This window comes from Castanea sativa, chromosome 1 (genome assembly GCF_040712315.1).
Source record: "Castanea sativa cultivar Marrone di Chiusa Pesio chromosome 1, ASM4071231v1".
In the NCBI taxonomy this organism is placed as follows: Eukaryota; Viridiplantae; Streptophyta; class Magnoliopsida; order Fagales; family Fagaceae; genus Castanea; species Castanea sativa.
In genome coordinates, this window is record NC_134013.1 from 91,349,856 (window position 1) to 91,372,171 (window position 22,316).

The window sequence follows — 22,316 nt, forward strand, 5'->3', positions numbered from 1 at the left end:
ACTTTTGATCATATATGAGGCTGCTTAGATAGAGACATATCCAATCAAGAAGAATCAAGTATAATGAGGTTCAAAGCAATTCATTGGTTGCCAATTGCCAAACTAAGGTAGAAATCTGTAGAAATAAAAGATAATAAGCACCAAGATCAAACCAGAAAATTGCTTGGACATAATATTTCTAGTTGCCATTCACTATTTTAAAACACAATTCCCCATAGAATTAGACAGAACAATTACCAAACGTAGCAAAACTAAAAATCCGAAATTCATCAGCAGTCATTCAAATTCATCAACTAAAATAAGACAGACTCTGTTTTACTTTCAAATTGTAACTAAAAAGGTATAAACCTCTTCAGCTTAGATTTAAACTCTAGACCTCTTGTTACTGCAACTTGGGCACTTATACTGCTTGATATGTTCAGCCTTTGCAGGTGTAATCTTTACACATTTGCCATGGAACCATCTCTCGCAAATGTCACAGCAAATCCAGAACTCGTCAGTACCATAATTATCCCCACAGGCCCCGCAAGTTGCACCCTGTTCATCATCTTCTTCTTCTTCTTCCCCACTCTCATCATCTTCTTTCGGCGGTGGAGACATCTTCACTCCCTTGGTCTGGGGCTCAGATTGCCGGGACTGTTTATAGGCAACATAAAAGCAGTGAAAACATTACACAAAGGAGCCATACAAAGGGGATAAAGCAAATAAGAACTTCTGTGAAACTGTGCCTTCTTACCGTCTTTCCACTTGATTTGCTTTTGCTACTGTTTTGAGTAGCAGATTGGTCCTTTGGTTGCTTGACATTGCCTGTCACAACTTCAAATATGGTTGGCAAATCATTTATCATCTGAAAAAGCCTCTTCCTGTAAATCCAATTCCAAACATTATTAGAACCACGTCCTTGATTTGATCTTATACACTACACTTATAGATGAAATGTAGCCACTAATTCTTGGCTTTTATAGCTTCCTGCAAAAATAATAATATGAATCTTGGCTTTATAGAAAGGGGCCGTGGACAACATTTCCCGTAATATGAATCTTGGCTTTATAGAAGGGCTTCTAACATTGTACATGACCAGAACAATAGTAATACCTATTTTCTTAGTAAACAATAGTAGTACCTTTTTCTTAGTAAACAAATGTAATTTTTTATCAGACCAAGCATTCACTTTCTTTTACATATTCAAATAGTTCACTGTCAATTTCAATGTCAAGGGTACATCCAGAAGGCATTAAACAGAAAACTAAGATAGTCTAACAATGGTGACTTCTTTACCTAAAGAAATCAGTAATACAAAATAGAATAAGAAATTACAACCCAAAAAAAAAAAAATCTAACATTTGTTTTTTATAAGGGAAAAAATCCAGGAAAATTTAACATTTATTTCTAAAGTAAAATAGTCATAGATAAATGCACATGTAACTAAACATGTATGATAACTTTCCCCATGCATCTCTATCCCTAGCAATCATGAAAAGCTCAGGATACCTTTCCTTAAAGAAAGAATTACCTTTCCAGAAATCATGCTAGAAATGAATTCTGGTACCATTCCCTGCCTCAAGCCTCACACATAACTAATAAAGTTTTCCCCACCACCTCTAATGTGCGTCCATAAACATACTCCATAAGGACCCCTCACTACATACACACACCAACCACCCCACAAAATGCCATATTTTATATCTATTACCTTGCTCCATAATGCATCCCTCTCCTTGACATACCTCCACAACCATTTGGCAAGTAGAGCTTGGTTAAAAAACAACAGTGTTTAAATCTAATCCTCCAGCTTGAACAAGAACACAAACAGTTTGCCAATTTACCAGATGAAATTTATTGTCATCCAGCATACAACCCTAAAGAAGGTGACATAACAAATTAGAGAGTTTGACTATGCAAGCTTATGGTAGGTTAATGTTTAGGGGGACTAGTGGATCTAAAGATTAGAACATTTTAAAAGTAAGGTTTTGTAGGGAAGAGAAAATATTTTATTTAGGGTTGAAAAGAGGTAAGAATAAACAGAAATTGAATTTCTCCACAATCTGTGAACTGAGAGCCTGAACAACATTAGAGAGAGGGAAGAACAACAAGGCCAACATACCTCAATACTCAAAACATTCAATAAAACCCCTCTTTGTTTGATCCTACATCTTAAATTTTCCTAATAGAAGTAGGACTTCTAGGTTAATTAGTAAAATAAACCCTAATTGAATTGAATCAGGCGCCACACATAAAGACCCATAAACTAAACAAAACCCAAGGCCCACACCTAACAACCACATAATTACTAAAATACCACTAACTCTAGAAAAACCAAGTAAAACATAAATAAAATACTCCTAACATATTTAATTACCATGGACACTTATTCTCGGACTTTTCCTTAATCTTAAGCTTCCAAAGAGGACTTTTTTTTTTTTCTTTTTCAAACCATACCATGGTTGTGCCATCAGGAGTCCCTCCACAAAGCCCTCCATTTTAAGCCACATATTCTCAAATTTAAATGGTGCTTTTTATCCCATTAAAGTCGAGAAAAATTCGGGAAGCAATCTGACAGTTAAATTGCAGAAATATTTCTTCCCAGTTCAATATAATAAGAAACCTGTCTAGTTTGGACATAGATGGTGGCTCATAGACTAGGTAAATGCACCTCCTTCCAACTTCCAAGGGTAAATCCATCAGCCCAAGATCTGAAATGAAAACATAAATTTCCCACATGGCTATGGAGACCCTTTCTACATCCACACGTTCACTAGGGAAATGACTAATGAGTGATGTTTTGATAACCACCCCATGCAACAAGGAACTCCTGCCAACTCTTTCCACAATTGTCTTCTTTCCATATCTGCATTGGGGTCATATACACCAGAGAAATCTCAATCAAAGCCATCAGCAAAATCAGCAACATTCCTCAATTTTTTTTCATGATACTGAGTAATTTTCCACTGCCTCTTCCAGTTTTTCTAGCACTATTTTGTCAAAGAACATTAGAATACCATTTGACGCACCCACAGAGTTCAAATAGGACAAGTTACTAAGCTCATGTTGCAAAATTTAACTAATTGAAGCACTCTGAATTATGAACTTGAAACACAGCCCTTTTCTTGTATACTTAGGATTTTTTAACAATTTGATTTTATCCATAACAATTTCATCCTAGCGTCCTGTATTCAAAGAAAAAGGAAAGATGATCTAACTTTAATCCAGATCATATGACTGATCCAAAGAAAAAAAAATTTGTCTCTAGTTATTTACTCATCAACTCAAAAAGATTTGGAAGAACTGATTAAAGCTAAAAAAACAAGAGCCCATTGCTGATTGCGGTTCAAAATTAGCTCAAAGAAGAAGCGACATAGTTTTGCATTCAAATAGGTAATGATAAAAAGTAAAACAGCTTTATTGCTCATATCTAGTAAGAGTACAACCAATATAAACTCCTCTCTCTTTAGGCATTCTCTCTCTTACTTGTCCTTCTCCTTAGACTTCTTTAGCTTCTTCTGTACTACAACTGAAATAGGACTTTGGATCTTATTTCCCATTCTTTCCCCAGTACACAACAACACATGCTGACAAGTCTATCAACATTTCCTGCTATGGAAGGGCCATTTTCTACAAATCACTAAGCAACATAATTAACTCGCAAAACAAGAGGGCAGAACAATGGGAAACCTTGTGCTTCTTCTGTGGAGTGGCCACAAAGAGAACCATCTAACATACATTTTATCATATACTAAGTCATTGCCATAAGAGCTAATCACAAAATATGGAAAATGAAGTTAACATAACTCATGTTAATCACTATGGGAACATTTGCTAAAATTGCCAGTATCAACCAATGCTTCAAAATAATTAATTAATCTGGAATAATAAAAGGCTCCGTTTGTTTTAAAGTAAAACATTTTCTTGGCAGCAATGTTTTTAGTGAAAAATTCTGGGAAAATGACTTTTTTCGTTTGGTTTAAACCCTTTAAATAGTTTTCTAGTGTTTGGTTGCGCTAAAAACCTCTATGCTTAAAATGAATAAATAACTCACAAAAAGTCATAAAGCATTGGTGGTGGTGGGAGGAGTTGAAGGGAGAAGAGGGAAGGGGAGGGAGGGACATGGTGGTGGAGGCAGCGTGGGTGAGTGGATTTTTTTTGGGGGGGGGGGGGAGGGGGGATGGTGGGGGGAATAAAGTACTGATGAAAACATATCACTTCATTCTTTTCCCATTAGCACTTATAAAATATCTTTGCACCATTACAGAATGATACCAAAAATTATATAAATATATTAACTCGAGCTTATGGAACCCACAATCTTATTATGTGCTTGAATTAGATATAGAATAATTGGTTACTACTACTCCAGATCTTTGACATATTAATCATGTAGAAATAAAATACAGCTGATGCGGACATATCCAAAAAAATGTTAACTTTAAATGCAAAGACGGTTTTGAGCTCAGACAAAACATAATTATTCAATAAGTGTCGCCTGAGACAACCTCTCTTTCTTTCTTATAATTGTATAGAAGACAGAATAACATGAAAGGAAAACAAATGAGAGAATCTATAATAAGAATTGGCAACCAGGAAATCTTGAGTTGATATTATAGAAAGCCAGAGTAATCACAGCCACTGCAACTACCAGTGATAACAATTTCAAAAAGTAGAGAAAACAATTACATACCTTTCGTTCTTACCAAACCCGAAGCGTGCGCCGAAATAGAAAGCAACAGCAAGCAACCACGAGTCACTGTGAACTGCAACCAGTGATAACCAGTCCTTTTCTTGCATCCCATCCCTAGCAAAGTTGATACCCAATGCTGGCTCAGGAAGCTCAGGAGGCACTTCCTCAACGGGCAGATTAACCTCCCAGGTCTCATTTGGAAGTCCATACAGACACAAGTTCTCCTTCTCTAAAAGCAAAACATTAATACCTTAAGAAACATGGCACAACTCTCCTCACCTACCAATGTAATCAAATTCACATCCATTCCACCACACCGGGGTTTTTTATATGGCAACAAAAAAAATATTTAGAATGTATGAGGACAGTGTAAATAAATGACAGATATTTCAAACCAATAGTGATGCTTCTAGGTCCATTTGGATGTATGTTCAATGACAAAGAAGCAGGAGCAAAAGAATGATATCTTACATACACTTATTAAAAAAACATTACTGCAAGTGATCAAACTTAATACATATAATCATAGTTATAGTATTAATTGCTATGGATCTCTTTACAACTGAAATGATCAAAGACGCAAGAGTAAAAAATAACTTAAGATTACATTTGATTCTGTCAAAGAGCTCTTATTTAACAATTACAGGAGAAAATAATATATTGAAAAATTACAACTAGAATGAGATTGTACCCCTCAAAAACCTAGTCCATCTATAAGTAGGAAAAGCTGCCTCCAATTGTATGTATTGAGAGTGAGCTCACCTTAAATTAGCAGCTTCAGCTGTAAAAATTACTTCCAATAACCATTATAAAATACTACCATCTATAGTAGAACAACCCAAACATTTTAGATTTATGAAGTACAAAATTGGGACCTCCAAAATATAAACACGTAAGCCATCTATGCTACAAATGAAGATATGCATATATTGAAAAGCACTGTTAGGTCTTCTTTATCTCCACACTAGAAACAACAAGAATGCACTGATAATCCTCGATATCCCTTAGTAGACTCAAAGTGTTTCAGAATTATTCATCAAGCCAAAGCTGTGGACAGGAAACCATGATATCCAATGTACCATAGGCCAAACAGGGTAAATTTATCAAGGTACCTCGGCCCTTGAAATCCTGAATTTAGATTGACCTTTCCCTAAATAACAAGTTGTGACCTTCTTGTCACTAAAGCAAACATAAGTAGAAAGTAATACAAAACCAAAACAACAGTAAAAGAGGACATGTATACGGTATCAACTGTTGAAAACAAGAACAACATGTAGCAAAAGTTAAGAACCTTCTCAAAAAAATAAAGAATTTTTGACAAACTCTCAAAAATTACACATACAGATAACAAACCCACAAGTTGTACAATCAAAAAGTACAGTCAACACCAAGTATGTCATCAATTGCAGACTCACAATAAAATTCACCACAAACCCATGTCACGTAATATTAAAAAAAACTTTTTTTTTTTTTTTTTGGTTTAGAAAAACAAAAATACAGAAAGAACAAAAAAAAAATTACGCACCGGGATCGCACTGCTGGTAAAACTTGTCAACGTCTGCAACATTGAAACCCAGAAAAAAAAAAATTTCAAAAATTCAAAATTAGCAACGTAGTATTTCAAAAAGCAAAACAGAAATTAGAGAAAGACCCACGAAGAATAGAGTGTACCTAAAGTGAGGGCTTTGATCAAACCAGCTCGACGGCCCTTGAAATCTTGAAAAACCTCTTCCACTGTTCTGGGTATTGGATGTGGTATTGCTTCCATTTTCTTTTTTTCCAAGCTCTCAACTTTGCTCTCTCTCACTATCTCAATTTTCAATTCCCACCCCTATTTAAATAAAAAATGCCGCTCTCTGTAAAAATATGAAGAAATTAATTCCCAATTTGAGAATTAGGGTTTCAATGACCTTATTAGGGTTTTTTTTTCTTTTTCTTTTTTTTTTCTTTTTTTTCTTCTCTTTTTGGATTTGGGTTTTGTATTTGTTGTTGTTTATATTCCAATTTCAGAAAAAGCGCTTTTGTGAAGAGAGAGAGAGAAGAGGGAAGGAGGGAGTGTTTGTGGATTTTTAATTTTAGTCCAAAGTCCAAACAAGGTAGAGAGTATAAGAAGATGGAGAAGAAAAAAGAGGAAAGGAAAAAAATAGGGGTTTTTGTGTAATAGGATATGAGAAAGACAATATGACAAAAATTTAGAGAAAAGGGCTTAAAATAAAGATGAGGGGTTGAGAGACTTTGAGAGAGAGACCAACAAGCAAAAGGGGTTTTAGATTGCTCCTCCTAGGTCTAGAGTAGCCCCCTATTATATTCAATTAATTTGTGGGTCTTTTCCTCTCTCTCTCTTATTGGTTGTCTACTCTTTTGAGAGTTTGAGGTCATCCTCAAGCTTTTTTTTTCTTTTTCTTTTTTTGCTCTTTTCCAAGTATTGTTTATTATATACTACTCTCAATATGGATGGATATAGAGTGGGTTTTACACTTTCACTTCAATTTTTCAATAATGGGTTTTGCTTACTTTAGGCTTTTTGTGAATAATTGGGTTTTCAAATCTGATCTGAAATATATGTGCATTACTTTTTCTCTAAATATTTTACAGATGCCTTAGGTTTCTTATTCCACATTTTCTTATTAATATTTTTGTCTCTCTTTATTTTTCTCTCACAACATGAGCAAAGTTGCGGACAAATGCTTGGATTTGGTTTTAATAATACTTTAGATGTTTAATTTTAGATTAACGTGTTAGAATTTTATTTGTTTAACACCACTCATAATAAGATAAATGAATATATCTGATTTTTTTTTTTCAATTTTAAATGCAATATATTTAAGGTATAAAATGTTTAACATCTATGAAGTTTTTAGTTCAAGTGATCATTGTTTAATGTCTATGGTTTGAATCTCACTTCACTCTCTTCCATTGTCTATCCATGTTGTCAATCCTCACTTTCAATACAAAATTCTCAATGACAGATATAAATGGTCACATAGTATGCACAAAATTGACATTAAGAGGCTATTTTGGATAATTCTTAAACTATGGAGGTTAATAAATAAAAATTGATAACACAATGGGTCAATATTTGCATCTAACTCAAATAGCAGGGGCTCTCTTTGCATTTTTCTCTTTATTTTAATTGAATTTGTCTTTTTGATCATCTATCAAAAAACTTCTTTTTTTTTTTTAAGAAACAAATTCACACAAGAGAGGGAATGTAGTTTATGTTTTTGAGAAAACCATTTTAAACTAAAATAATAGGGACAGTTTTGAAAATAGTAAAAAACAAACACTTTTTTTTTCCCCTAATCAGCAATAAAAGGAGAGGTGCAAAGCTTCCCACATCACTTCTCTTAGAACTGATGGAGTTTTATTGTTGTTGATGTTCTCCATAGATGAGCTTACAATTGTTTTTTTTTTTTTTCTTTTTCTTGTTCTTTTTTTGTTATATAGCAGATCTAATGCCACTTGTGTTATTACCTATTGGTGTGTAGACTTCTTTTTTAAATATTCTTTTGAAAGAATTTATTTATTTTAACATATTTGTTACAATTTATTTGAACATTTACCAAATATATAAGTTATATGTATACACACACAAGTACATAGGGAGAGAGATTTGTGGTCAACTAAACATTACTAAACTGGTTCACATTCTAATATTTACGAGATATGTTTTTAAAGGAAAAAAAAAACATTATAATCACACAAATTAATTGAGGATAACATAAAATAAGAACAAAAAAACTTTTGTATAACTAGCCATTGTCGGCCAAATGAACATCATGAAGATGGGAAGGGACATCCTCCATTCACACCGATAAACCTCTAGCATGTCTTACATACTTAATTAGGTTGTGAGTTACCAAATTGCCAAGTTTATGGGTATGAGAGAGAAATACTACTAAAGGCATCTATAGTGGGTTTCACTGATTCCAGAAGGTGACCAAAGAAGCAAAAGATTCATCCTCACTCCTCAAAGTCTTGATAACAATCTTTGAATCTCCCTTAGGATTAGAGAAGAAAAGCCGAGTCCTTGTGTAAAAAGAAGTGCCCCGAACTGCTGTCAAAGCTTCAACATCGCCTGAAGAGGGGGGGGAGAGGGACTTTCTCAAAACGAGAAGCAAGAACAATTTCTCTGCTATCCCAAATCATAGCAACAAGACCTGCTTCATTAGTATCCCGAAAAACCACTCCATCAAAATTGACTTTAAAATAAGGAGCTCGAGGAAGTTGAAGAAAAAAGACCTTGCGAAGTATGATCCAATAATTATTATATATAAAAACAAAAATTCTATGTAAAGAAAGTATGAAGTTCTACCATGTAACACATATTTTGAAATCCTCTTTGTTTAGATTTTACCATAAGTAAAGTTTGCATTTATATTAAAATATTAGTTCATTGAGTTAGCCGATAGAGTAAATATATTATATGTGTGTCTATATATATATATATATATATATATATATATATATATATATATCCATTTACAACAATGGGTAACACATACTCAGTTACTACTGTTTTCTATCAACAAAAGATATATATTTAAAATACAAAATAAATAATATATCATGCCATTTGGTTTTAGAAATGGAAATTGTCATTTGAAAAATCATGTGTATTGTTTGTAAATTAATGTAATTATGTCATTTATAACTTGTAAAAGAAGTTGCTCAGTAAATTGGTTGAGCGAAAATTGGATTTTGCTCAAGCCACCATTAATGTTAGACAAAAAAATCTGTTCTACTTTTAAGCAAGGAAGTCAATACCGTACCGGAGGCTGTATTGGTTTGGTCACCGGTACGATATATTTCGGATACCGGTCAATACTGGTGTACCATTTCGGGTTTACCGCTATTATATATATATATATATATATATATATATATATATATATATTATATACACATACCAAAATCTCTAGAACCATGTTTATAAACATATAATATTTCACTTATATTATAGTAAATATAAAAGTTTATCATAAAACATTACCTCAATTCAGAATAAATTATTCATAGTTTTAGACTTTGGTATCAATTAAAAGTAAAAAAAAAACACAATATAAAAAATAGAAAGCTTAGTTGTTCATTGCATACTAAGAAAACAAATAATACTAATAAGTTAATGTAAATAAGTTACCATTATGCCCTTACAAAAATTCAAAAATTACAAAACTAAAAAAAAAGCTTTTTTCTGTACCGGCCGGTACGCCCGGTACCGGTCGGTATTGCCTGAAATTGGCCGGTATGACCGGTATTTTTTCCGGTACAAAATAGAAGTGTACTGGTACCAGTGCATTGGCCGGTACGGTATCGACCATCTTGCTTTTAAGTATGAATTACCCTAGCCTCTTGGTATATCCATATAAACTCTTTGAAACATGATTTTCTTTTTTGAACGAAAAACACGATTTTCAAAAAGTAGATAGTTGCATAAAGCTAATCTAGAGAGCCTTTCTCCTTAAGTATAAATGAAACTAAAAAGTTTGCTCCTCAATCATGAGTTTGTTGTTATTGTTTTCTAGCGTTCCCCCCAAAGTGATTCTTCATTTCAAGGGATTATTTATTGGTATTTTAATTCGTCACCAAAATTTGAGTGTTGTTTTCATTGTTGTTATTATTATGGATTATAAATTTAGTGAGTTATGTCTACAATTTAGGTATCTATTTATGCTATCACTTTTCTAAAAAATAAAATAAAATAAAATTATGCTATTACTTTGGAATAATACATAACTTGATCAATTTATCCGTTGATTAAGTACTTTGGGGTGTAGTGGGTTCCAGTTAGCTCAACTGGTAAAGTCTCTGATGGTTGTATAAGAAATCTGGGGTTCAATTCCCGCCTACACTAAAAATTGATTGGTGTCTTGGTCTGATGATAAAGAGCTATCATCAGGAGCGGACGCCATAGGTTAAAACTCTCTCTAAAAAAAATAAAAAAAAAGTACTTTGGGGTGTAAATCATACTTCTTCACTTGCTATGTTACCTATGTACATGTTTTAGAGCTTTCTATATGCCAATAAAAGTTGCTTAAGGGGCAGCTTTTCATGATTGTATGGAAGGTGGAGTTGGAAGTAAGTTGACATTGAAACAAACATTGGAGGCATTGTGACTATGATAAGAGAAATGAAGGGGGGGGGGGGGGGATCGCTCCAAAAAAAATGTTTTATAGAATTTAAAAATGTAAAAGTATTATCAATATACTATCAAACACGTTACAAACTTACATGGCAATTCATTATGGAGCAAAAAATAAAGATTGAAATACTATCAATTTATCATAACTAAAATAAAATAAAAAATTTACATAGAAACTTATGTGAATGTGTCATGTTAACAATATAATAAATAAATTGTGGTCAATATCTTAATTTAATTTAACTTTTATTTAATATTTAATTTATACATAACATAATTTTTAAAAATTACTTAACACAATAATTTTCAATATAATATATAAAAAATAGATTATATTTCTTAGCTTTGAATTTTTTTGTCAATGTTTCAATCAATTATTTCACACACACATATATATATATATATATATATGTTTTATCAGCTTAACTAGTAAATTTTCTTATTATCGAATAAGAGATCCGAGGTTCTATCTCGCTTACACCAAAAATCAACTGATGTCTTGATTTGATAATAAAGAACAATTATTAAGAGCAGACTCTATAGATTAAAACCCTTTTAAAAAATAATATATTTTATTAACTTAAAATTCATTAACCTCAATGTCTCATACTTCGTCCTAGAGTAAGTTAAAGTATATTCTATAAATTCATCTTAGATGATACTAAAGCTCTTAGTATAGAATTTTGTGATTATTCATCAAATGATGCTACCCTTGTCCATTGCAAATGGTAATGGACACCCAAATTTTATGTTGTGTTGCTGCCTGCCTACTGCTTCCTATATGTTCTTTTCCTCTATAGTCTATACCACTCTTTTGAGGAAAGAGGGTTACCTTAATTTTGGTTAATACATATAGTGAAAATAATGAAAATAAAATATGTTTAAAAGAAAAGCATAAACTACACGTCGTCTAGTCCCTCGCTCTTCCCTTTCAAAAAGGTCCGTCAAGGTTTGTGTTGTGGCGTTGCTGAATTTGATGGTTGCATGAGCTTGGCTGCAAAAGCTTTGGCCTTTGATTTTCATTTCCTATTTTCGTAGTTGAAAACCCAGAAAAGAAATCGTTTTTTGTATCATTCTCTGCTTCTTCTCCTTATTCTACTCCAACCCAGGTAGGTACTGAAAACTTTTCTAAGTAGCTAAGTTGTTTCATTTTTCCAGGGACGCATACCATCTGTTTGATATAAAGCTTCAAAAAAGCGATTTTCTTTACGAGAAGAGTTCAGAATTTTGTTTCATTATTTTGGATTTTTAGAAGTTGGGATTTTTTGGTTTAGTCTTAAACGTTGCTGTGCCCGTGCCTTTTATGCTATACTCGTATTGATATTCTTTTTTTACGTTGTAGTTGGAGTATTTGGTGGCTTTGGTAGCAAGGACTGGGAACTGTATATGTGTGTGTTTCTATGAATAGCGGGTGGCTATTAGAATAACCAAAACATTTGGGTATGTCTCATTCATGGGTTCGAGCCCTTTCAGTCCGGAAGAGGCAATATGGTCTTGTTGGTTTACTTCATAGAAGCACTTCTCTACACAACTGTGTGATTGACCCAATCCCATATTTCTTCGAAGAAAGACACCACCTTCATTCTATAGCACATTCTGATCATGTTATCAAGATCATATCGGGTAAAAGCTCTAATCTTGTTTCATTTGTCTGACCCTTAACCATGACAAAGGTTGCCAACTCTATGGTTGGTCATGATTTTGTTGATTTCCAGGATCACTATCTAGTGCGGCCATTGTCAATGGTAATCGAAGGAATTCTTCAGTTTGGAATTGCTGCAGGTCAATCTTGAGCCTCCATCTGCCTAGTGCAGTTCAGGCTACCAGTGGACTTTGCACTCTGGCTGAAAATGAATCGTTGGATTCTGAGTCGCGCAATGATGCAAGTGGTCATTTGGAAGAGCCATATGTTGATTTTGAATCTGATGGTGGTGATGTTATTAAAAAGAAAGTTAAAGGTGTGTATGAGAAACCAGTGGACTTCACTAAAGTTGACATTAATTTGCTTCCAACCGTAATAATTATTGGGCGGCCAAATGTGGGCAAATCAGCATTGTTTAACCGGTCAGTTTCAATTTTACGTGCTTAGATCTATATTAATTGTTGTACAAATGTAAATTTAGTATTCTTCAGTAGATTTTGATGTGCATGTTATTTCTATTTCTTGTTGATTATTATTCTTTTTTATGTGGGTAAATTTTAGTTTAATTCGAAGGAGGGAGGCCCTTGTGTATAATACACCAGATGATCATGTTACTCGGGATATACGAGAAGGTGTTGCCAAACTGGGTAATTTGCGATTTAGAGTATTGGATTCTGCTGGACTAGAAACAGAAGCATCTTCAGGGTCTATTCTTGGCAGAACTTCAAAAATGACTGCAAATGTGCTAGCAAGGTCCAATTTTGCAATGTTCCTGATAGATGTGAGGTTAGTTTCGGGGATGACTTTCTCATCTTTCATGTACTAAACTCATTTAGATATGAAAATATGGTTTACAAGTTGGGAGAATTCAAGGATATATATGAGAAGAAAATTAAAAATTCAAAGAGTCTTATGTTAAAGAAAGAACTATTTACAGTTGTCCAGGTTACACTTGGTCATTCTGCAGTATCCATATAACCCGGGGTTGTTTGTTGGATGTGAGATTGGTGTACATGAATAATGAATATACATTTATAGTCACCCTACCTGGAATGCTTGGGTGCATACTTTTGTTCTCTTTTTGTTCCTTTTGTTTGAAAATTTTTTTTTTTTTTTTTTTTTTGGATTTCGTTTTGTGACTAGAGCTGGACTTCACCCCCTTGATTTGGAGGTTGGAAAGTGGTTCCGCAGAAATGCTCCTGGGATCAAACCTGTAGTAGCAATGAATAAATCTGAATCACTTTTTGATGGTAGTAACTCTCTTAAGGCAGCTGCTGATGAAGTCTATAGGTTAGGATTTGGGGATCCTATTGCAATATCTGCCGAGACTGGACTGGGTATGACAGAACTTCATGAAGCTCTTAAGCCTATGCTTGAGGATTATATGCTTCAGGTCTTAAATGGTAAGCAAACCTCATTTCCAAAAGGATTTGTCATCCCACATTAAAAAATTGGCTTTTATTTATTTATTTATTTATAAATTGAGGATCTCCATCAATTTTTATAAATTATAAAATTGTGCTTAATTTCCATGAAGGTACTTTGAACATCTACATGATTTTAGCCTTTTAGGGCTTGTATGCTGTATGACTTAGAGTTGATTTTTAGAGGCAATTGAAAAAAAAGAACTGTGGCTCTTGAAAGATAAGTGCAGTGCTTTTCAAGTTTTTCTTTTTGGCATTTGGATTTTCCGTAAGTGATACATTTCTATAATTCTATCAAGGTTTTCATTATTCCAATATCTTTAGACTTTGGATCTAGTATAAAGTCATGAAATGGAAATCTTGCATATAGTTCTCTAATTGTGTTGCCAAAAAAGGAAAAAAGAAAGAGAGAAGTGCTGTTATCTTCTTCTATTGTTTTAACTCCAAGTGGTAGTGACTTGGGGATCACACCCCATAAGTGGACGTCATTAGTTAAAAACTTAAACTCTCCTCTTGGGTTGAAAACTTGATTTTTTTTTTTTCAATTATGTTTTGATAAAAAGAGCAAACTATGTCATCATCCTATTACTTTCTAACCCTACTTTCCACTTTTCCTAATCCTAGATGAAGATAATCAGGGCAATAGCGAGGACAGTAGCTGTAGAGAGGATGAGCAAAGCAAGCTGCCATTACAGTTAGCAATTGTAGGACGTCCTAATGTTGGAAAGTCAACCTTGCTGAACACGTTGTTACAAGAAGATCGTGTTTTAGTGGGCCCAGAAGCTGGTTTGACTAGAGATTCAATTAGAGCTGATTTTGAATTTCAAGGGAGAAAAATATATCTGGTAATATACTCTTCCTCTATGTTCTCTTTTTAATTGTATGCTTTGTTGCTGCATTGTTTTTATCTAATCTTGGTTTTCTTGTTCTATTTGTTTGTTTGCCATTAATGTTTGATAACAAGTTCAATGGATGGATTTCTCTTCATGCATGATCATTTTTATTGTCCTCTTTGCAAGCCTTTTTTAAACTTCACAATCTAAAAATTCTCACATAGCATTACTTCATTTTTCTACCCCAACTTTGACAACATTCTTAAAGAGTTATTTATCAAAAAAAAAAAAAGCATTCTTAAAGAGTCCATTGACTGTCATGGCAGCCATTGATTATCTCAATCTTAAGTTCCCTTACTTGTTTAGTAATTTTTCTTTACTTTTATTTTGTATTTATGATATTTTCATTGTTAAATGTAAGAAATTAAGTAACTGGCTTTGGATTTCTGGGTCCCAACGTACTCGACCACAATGTGCTCTATAGATGGTGGCTATAATGTATTTCAGTTATGCTTTCTAAATTGAAAAGTTAATTTTTATAGGATGCTATTGGAGATTTTTATGTTTGATTCGCAAGTATGTTGTATGATGTTGTCTCTTATTTTGCAGGTTGATACTGCAGGTTGGTTGCAGAGGACAAAACAGGAGAAAGGGCCATCATCTTTGAGCATTGTGCAGTCAAGAAAGAATCTAATGAGGGCCCATGTAGTTGGTTTGGTCCTTGATGCAGAAGAGGTTTGTCAATACATTTTGTTTTTCTTTCTGCATTTTCTGTGATAGTATGATGAACCTATGACTGTCCTTTAACGTAATAGTTACTGTTAAGATGCCAAATTGCAATTCCACCAGAAAATTTTTCAGCAGTCATGTAGTTCTGGAATGGACATAACAAAAATGTGGTACATTTGTTTTATTTTTTTGGGACCAGAAGAAAGAAAGTCGTAGACTCGATTGAGAACCTTAATCAAGCAATACTATCTTTCTTTTTCTTTTTATTTTTATAGAAGGTCAAATGTGAAACCTAAAAGCAGAACTCCAGTAAATATAATGAGAATTCTTTTTAATTTGAAAAGAATGAAAGGAAGGGCTGTCGCAGATCATCAATGAAATATATATTTAGTTGTGGTTAGTTCTATACTTTTTTCCTTAGGTAATTGGACAGTCTGTGCATTTTAAAGATAGTTAATTATCATGTACGGCTGGCAACAACTATTCCTAGAAAGCGGATAATTATGATTCTGCTAAGTTATTTTTGTTAACTTCTCCCATTGTACAACACTTTGGAGTATGGCTGTGATATAGTTGCTGATTTCTGAACCAGAATGATACAGATTTCAGAAAACAGAATGATAGAGTTCATGCTATTGTATCTTTGCTAAGGTCATCGCACTCAGTGTGATGAAAGTTAATAGTAACTTACTATTCATAATCCCAGTGTTGGTTTTTCATTATAAAGGATGATAATTCAAATGTGTGAATGACATGAATATAGCGGAGACTGTTTCAAGCCTTTTCTCGGGTTTTCTACATGAGATATCTAACAAATAGCTGAAATTGAAGATGGTAGTTAAAGTAACTGAATGATGAAGATAGCAGTTTTAGATGATTAATTCCCTATGTTAATTTGTGTAGATTACACATTATCAATGCTATGACCTGGAGCATCTACAGATCACTACATTTTTTGTTATAACTTTCATACATCTGATGATCAGATTGCAAATGCTAGACGAAGCATGACACATGATGAAGTAATTATAGCAAGACGAACAGTTGAAGAAGGGCGTGGTTTGGTTGTGATAGTGAACAAGATGGATCTTCTTAGAGGAAAACACAATTCTACTCTAGCTGAGAAGGTCATGGAAGCTGTTCCTCTAGAAATTCAGACAGTTATACCACAGGTGTGCCACTTTATGATGTAGTTGCATAATTGTATTGCTCAGGGTGTCTGTTATTATCTTCCACACATGCGAATTTCATTTTGTTATTTTGTTTTCTAGTGAGACTGGGTACATGCATTATCATTTAGTTCCTTTCTGGGAAGTGAAGGAAAGTTTCTGGATTGGAGAAGGTCCTTTATGGACTGAAACAGTCCCTGTAACTTAATTAAAAATTTTATTGGAGTTCTAATTAGAATCACACCATTCCAGGCTTCCACCTCAGCCTATTGGTGGCCCATCATGTTGGCATTCAGATCAATTCTCACCCCCTGACCCTGAGAGGTAGACACCATTGCCTAGCATGGGCTTTGGGAACCCCATTAAAGTAGAATTCCCATTCCACGCCATCTTGTTTGTAATCTGAGTGAGTCATAGCCTGAGGGAAGGGGAAGGCTAAATAGAGGAGAATTTGTTTGATGCTTCACAAGATTCAAAGAAAAATTGAGGAAAATAAATAGAACAGAAAAGGAAGGATGGGCCTAGGAATCACCACCTAAGGTTGCTTGGAATCACTATCAAACTAGAGAGAGAAATTTTAATTCCATATTATTCATCGAATTCAACATGACCATAACCTTTCCTCAAGGGCCAATAAATAGGGTCCCAAATTACTTTAAATAAGGAAGAAATGTCAAATCCTTTAAACCCCACAAATTAAAATGAAATTCAAATCCCATAAATTTGAATGAATTCATATCCCATAATCTAGTTCAGTGGAATCAATCAACATTATTTGGTGTCTGCAACACCGTTCACTCAATCTATCTCTCTGGATGGTAAAATACAACCTGTTCAATCTATGTTAAAACAAATATTTGAAATAGAACAGTGGCCTGAACTATGTCATTGTTGAGAAGTTTGAGATATAAAAATTTGGTCAACCAAAGACACTTTTGGCACAAAAGTAGTGTGGTTAGTTAAGTACTTGATTTTCTGAAAGATATTGTTTGATTTGAATGTGGTTTGTTGTTGATTCAATCATGAGATGGTTGATGAATAAGATGTAGTTTCTTCTAGTAGAAGTAAACATTGAGGCTGCATGTAGACCTTTCTTTAACATACCTGATATAGCTTATGTTATTAATCTTGTGAGCCAATATTCATACGTTACTTAACTGCTTAAAGAAAGAGACTCAACCAAACATTGCTATGTGCTCCTGATAGTTCAATCATCACTGATGGTTCTGGTTCAACCCCTGACCTCTATCCTTAATACCCTCATTTAGATAATTTGATTTCCTGATAATGCTAGATGTGCTGTTCAAATTAGATATTAAAATTGATGATAAAGTTTTATCATTTAAGCTTTTGGAAGGTGTGAACCAACAGGAATATGTGAATAGTTCAAGTGGAGGATATTGTAAGATAGAGTGCGTAGATTGGGTTTAAAAAGGAGAGGATTTTCACAAGCTCATAGTACACGTGTATGCACATACACCTTACTGCCAGTTTCACTTTTTCAGCAGAATTGTTTTTTTTTTTTGATAAGTAAAAGGAATTTATATTCTGTTGCCGGGACTTGAACCCGGGTCTTTCGGGGGGGCATTTTTCAGCAAAATTGTTTAATAGCTCAATTCAGGAATCAAAGTGAGAATAGGAAGATAGAAAAGATGCAAATATTAAGTGGTTAATTGGGACACATAGTAGGTGCTAGATATTGTTGAAGAATCTGGTATAGTCATATTGTTCTATTGTTTTTATTTTCAAAATTTCGATGAAGCAATATTTATATATATAAAAAAAAAAATTTCTGTGAAACAATGTCCTCCAAATGGTGATAAATTAAGTATTTAGCATTGACATGACTTTGTTAGCAGGTAACTGGAATTCCAGTTGTATTCATTTCAGCATTGGAGGGAAGGGGCCGGACAGCAGTCATACATCAGGTTATTGATACATATGAAAAATGGTGTGTAAGGTTGTCCACAGCTCGTCTCAATCGTTGGTTGCGTAAGGTGAGTCCTTTTATTTCCTCTCTGAACCCTGCAAACAGATAAATTGGCAGTAGTAAAAGTTTCTTTTCTGTTTGGTCAGGTTATGGGCAGGCATTCTTGGAAAGATCAGGCTTCACAACCCAAGATCAAGTACTTCACCCAGGTGAAGGCCCGGCCACCCACTTTTGTTGCCTTCGTGAGTGGAAAGGCACAGCTCTCAGATACAGACCTTAGGTTCCTATCCAAGTCTTTGAAGGACGACTTTGATTTGGGTGGAATTCCCATTCGGATCATGCAGCGGTCTGTTCCAAGAAAAGGTGCGGATAGCACTAGTAAGAGCAGCCGATCTTCTGGCAAGGGTAAAAAGATATCGACTGACAAGAGAACTGTCTCTGCTTAAGTGCATTTTTTATTTGACTAGAGGAGATAAGTTTGGTCCCCAACTGTTCTAGCTGCCTGAATTGGAACTGCAGTGATCTTGACTAGGGTTCCTACAGCAATGGATAGAATCTCCATAAAAATACCATTTGTCACCAGTGATTTTGTATCAAAGCAAAATCTTGGCTAACTGATCTAAGTGGGTAGCTCCTAGTTAGATGCTAAAATTAAGTAATTATCTTTATGGTCGAAATTATGATCTTTGGCTCTTCAGTATTGGATACTTTTTTGTCCTGGTTGGTTGTTTTTAAGCAATTTAAAGGAATTTGTATAATTAGTATATGTAAATTATTAGTAATCGACGAAATGGTAATCCTGCATTTTTGTTGCTTTCTTCAATTTGATGTATTGTATATCAATGTGTTTCAGTGGAATTGCCATGAAATGTCTCAATGAACATTGCCATGCTTAATTGAAATGTCTGTACACAAAATTAGGCTTATACAGTGTGACATATTGCAACCTGATTTGTCCAACTGGCAGGTTAGCTAAAGTTTATGCCAAGGAGAATTGACCTTCCTCCTTAAATTTTAATATGAAGGAAGAATTCTAATAGAAACACTACCTGGGCCAATCATGGATCACAGTCCAGCTGAGCAGACCTTCAAATCTCTTTGGCCCACTAAGCATCTTTTTAGTCAAGCTTGAAGCTTCCCTTCCACCAAGAAAGAAAGAGAGAAAGGCTGCCTTCCTAATTTAATAAATTTATATTTTATAGCTTTCTTTTTTGCTGGCCTAGCTTTATGGAACATCAACTTAAGTGATTTAAGGAGATTATTATGATAATCAAAACTTATATCATATAATTACAATTGATATTACTTAAATAATTGATTGTACTCTTAACTCAAACTTGTATTTTCCTATTTAGGTATGCCAAATTGGACTGAATAGACCTAAGTGTACTGATTGGACCAAATTGGCTCGAATAGGCCGAAGTCGATTGAACGGACCAAATTAAATGGAATGGACCAAAATAGACCTAATTGGATGAAATGTACCAAAGTAGACTGAAAAGAACTAAATTGACCGAAGTAAACTAAATGGACCGAAATTCACCGAATTGGAAGAATTAGACCAAAGTTGATTGAAGTGGACTGAATAGGACCGAATAACAACAAATGGACAGATTCGGATCAAACTGGATGTAATGGACCGAATAGGAACGAATAGGACCGAATAGGACTAAATTGAACTGAGTAGGACCGAAGTGGATATAATAGGATCAAAGTCAACTAAATAGAACCAAAGTGGATATAATGGACCGAATAAGATCAATATGGACCGACTAGAACCAAAGTGGATAGAATGGACTGAATAGGACCAATTTGGACCGGATGGCTCCAGTAGGACCAAAGTGGATTGAATAGAAACAATGTGGACTGAATAGAACCAAAGTGGACTGAAGAGAACAGAATGGACCGAATAAGCCCAAAGTGGACCGAATAGAACTTTTGAATATTTATAATTTTTATTGCATTTTTAGGGTTCATATTTCAAAATTTTGATTTCTATTTTGTTTGTATTTTTAAACTCAAAATTAAAGATTTTAGCCGAAATATAATAAAATTTCATACTTTTTAACCCAAAAAGTTAAGATAAAAAAGAAATTTTGAGTTAAACTTGAAAAGGTAACATATAAAAAGAATCAATTTAAGACCCAATTAGTCCAAAAAGGACTGAAGGGGACTAAAATTGACCAGGTGGACCGAAGTGAAACAAAGTAGACCTAATTGGATCGAATAGAAATTGTTTAATTTTTAGGAAGAACAAATTATCTTCAAAAATTTTTAGAGAATAAATTATATATTATATTACAATTACAAAATAATTATTTATTTCAATGCATCGTATGGGTCTACGACTAGTAATTATAAAGAATAATGAACGGAGTTGAAAAAAATGCGAGCAATTGTAAAATTATAGAAGCATACATAATATAACTCTTAACAGAATGCCCAATCACTATTGTAGGGGGTAAAATTTAAGGGAATAACGAAATTGCAACAAAGGCTTCGATTGGAACTGAACATTAGTGGAGTCATTGCAACTGGATAGTTATGCTGTTAAGAAAGAGAAACCTGTACCAGACATGGGACACATTGAGGGTTGGTTATAGAGGCTTCGATGCTTAAATCAGTAAACCAGCGGTAAAACTAAAAATGGCAGAGTCTTGATCAATATATGAGATTGTGTATCTTATTCAACAAAATTAAGAGGTATTGATAGGTGTGTAAGGGGTTGGTTTTGGCGGGAAAGTCATTCTCCCAAGACTCGGCCTCTGGTTGTACTCTCAATTTGATTGAGGGTTCGTGTGTCATGAAAATAATTCCAAGTTAGTAGGCGGATGAGAATTTGCTCAATTACATTAAATGTGTTGGTCTATTGTGAGATACAATAAATGCTGATGTGAAGTAAGCAAATAAACATTATTTTCAATTACATTAAGAGGGCGTTTGGATAGCCCGTCCACGTCCAAGTTTTGCTTCTTTTTTTTTTTTTTTTTTTTTTTTTTTCCAACGCGCGTTTGTTACTGTTCATTGGCCATGAACAGTGATTTTAGGCCAATGAACAGTAACTTTTGGAATGAACAGTGATTTTTACTCCTTTAAAAATTATTTTGCTACAGTGTTTTCAGTTTTTAGTTTTTAGTTTTCAGTTTTCAGCAATAAGTTCTATCCAAACGGACCCTAAATGCGATGGTCTATTATGTGGTGCAATAAATGCTGATGTGAAGTAAGCAAATAGACATTGTTTTTGAGTGTTAGAATTATGTTCCTAAAAAATGTGATGGTCTATTGTGAGGTGCAATAAATGCTGATATGAAGTAAGCAAATAGATATTGCTTTTGAGTGTTAGAATTATATATGTTCCTTAAAAAAAAAAGAGTGTTAGAATTATGGTTAAATTATTAAATTTATTATTTTATAACATTTTAAACTTTTGAGACAATCAGTAATTTAACATAATAGAAGATTTTAAATTTAATTTGTCTCTATTTTACATTTCATTAAAAATGTTAAAAATTCCACATATTAGGGAGGAAGACTTTTAAGTCCACATGTGAGAGGTAGCATATTAGAATCATGGTTTAATAATTACATTCATTACTTTCTAGAGATTCACAGGTTGGTGACTAGGTCAACCAAGATGACTGGATAGCTTGGTCTTCATTCTGAGACCTGATTGTTTCTTGAGCGACCCCCACAATAATCTCACAAGTTAATTTCCTAAAACACTTTTGGACATGGACAAAACAATCTCTCACTTTCACTTTGCTATATATAG

General features: G+C 33.8%; 2 protein-coding genes across 2 annotated transcripts; one reads left to right on the top strand and one right to left on the bottom strand.

Annotated features, from left to right (window-relative positions):
* Positions 1–148: 148 nt before the first annotated feature.
* Positions 149–6,955, bottom strand: LOC142620572 (PHD finger protein ALFIN-LIKE 7). Its single transcript, XM_075793932.1, has 5 exons — positions 6,347–6,955; positions 6,201–6,233; positions 4,676–4,904; positions 737–863; positions 149–636 (listed from the first exon to the last, which is right to left on the bottom strand). Exons 1-5 carry the CDS (start codon positions 6,441–6,443, stop codon positions 364–366), a joined length of 759 nt encoding a protein of 252 aa, XP_075650047.1. The 5' UTR covers positions 6,444–6,955; the 3' UTR covers positions 149–363.
* A 4,756-nt stretch (positions 6,956–11,711) lies between these two features.
* LOC142638009 (uncharacterized) lies at positions 11,712–19,413 on the top strand. Its single transcript, XM_075811998.1, has 10 exons — positions 11,712–11,926; positions 12,160–12,440; positions 12,533–12,881; positions 13,021–13,245; positions 13,603–13,862; positions 14,508–14,728; positions 15,326–15,451; positions 16,432–16,617; positions 18,474–18,611; positions 18,691–19,413. The coding sequence occupies exons 2-10, from the start codon at positions 12,260–12,262 to the stop codon at positions 18,988–18,990; spliced, it is 1,986 nt and encodes a 661-aa protein (XP_075668113.1). The 5' UTR covers positions 11,712–11,926; positions 12,160–12,259; the 3' UTR covers positions 18,991–19,413.
* Positions 19,414–22,316: the final 2,903 nt, after the last annotated feature.

Excerpts from the sequence above, each read along its gene's own strand:
- LOC142620572 (XM_075793932.1), bottom strand. The coding sequence starts at position 6,443 with ATGGAAGCAATACCACATCCAATACCCAGAACAGTGGAAGAGGTTTTT. Across the intron at positions 6,234-6,346 it reads GATCAAAGCCCTCACTTTAG|ACGTTGACAAGTTTTACCAG; the intron begins GTACACTCTATT and ends TCAATGTTGCAG. Across the intron at positions 4,905-6,200 it reads TTACCAGCAGTGCGATCCCG|AGAAGGAGAACTTGTGTCTG; the intron begins GTGCGTAATTTT and ends TTTTGCTTTTAG.
- LOC142638009 (XM_075811998.1), top strand. The coding sequence starts at position 12,260 with ATGTCTCATTCATGGGTTCGAGCCCTTTCAGTCCGGAAGAGGCAATAT. Across the intron at positions 12,441-12,532 it reads TGTTATCAAGATCATATCGG|GATCACTATCTAGTGCGGCC; the intron begins GTAAAAGCTCTA and ends GTTGATTTCCAG. Across the intron at positions 15,452-16,431 it reads TGGTCCTTGATGCAGAAGAG|ATTGCAAATGCTAGACGAAG; the intron begins GTTTGTCAATAC and ends TCTGATGATCAG.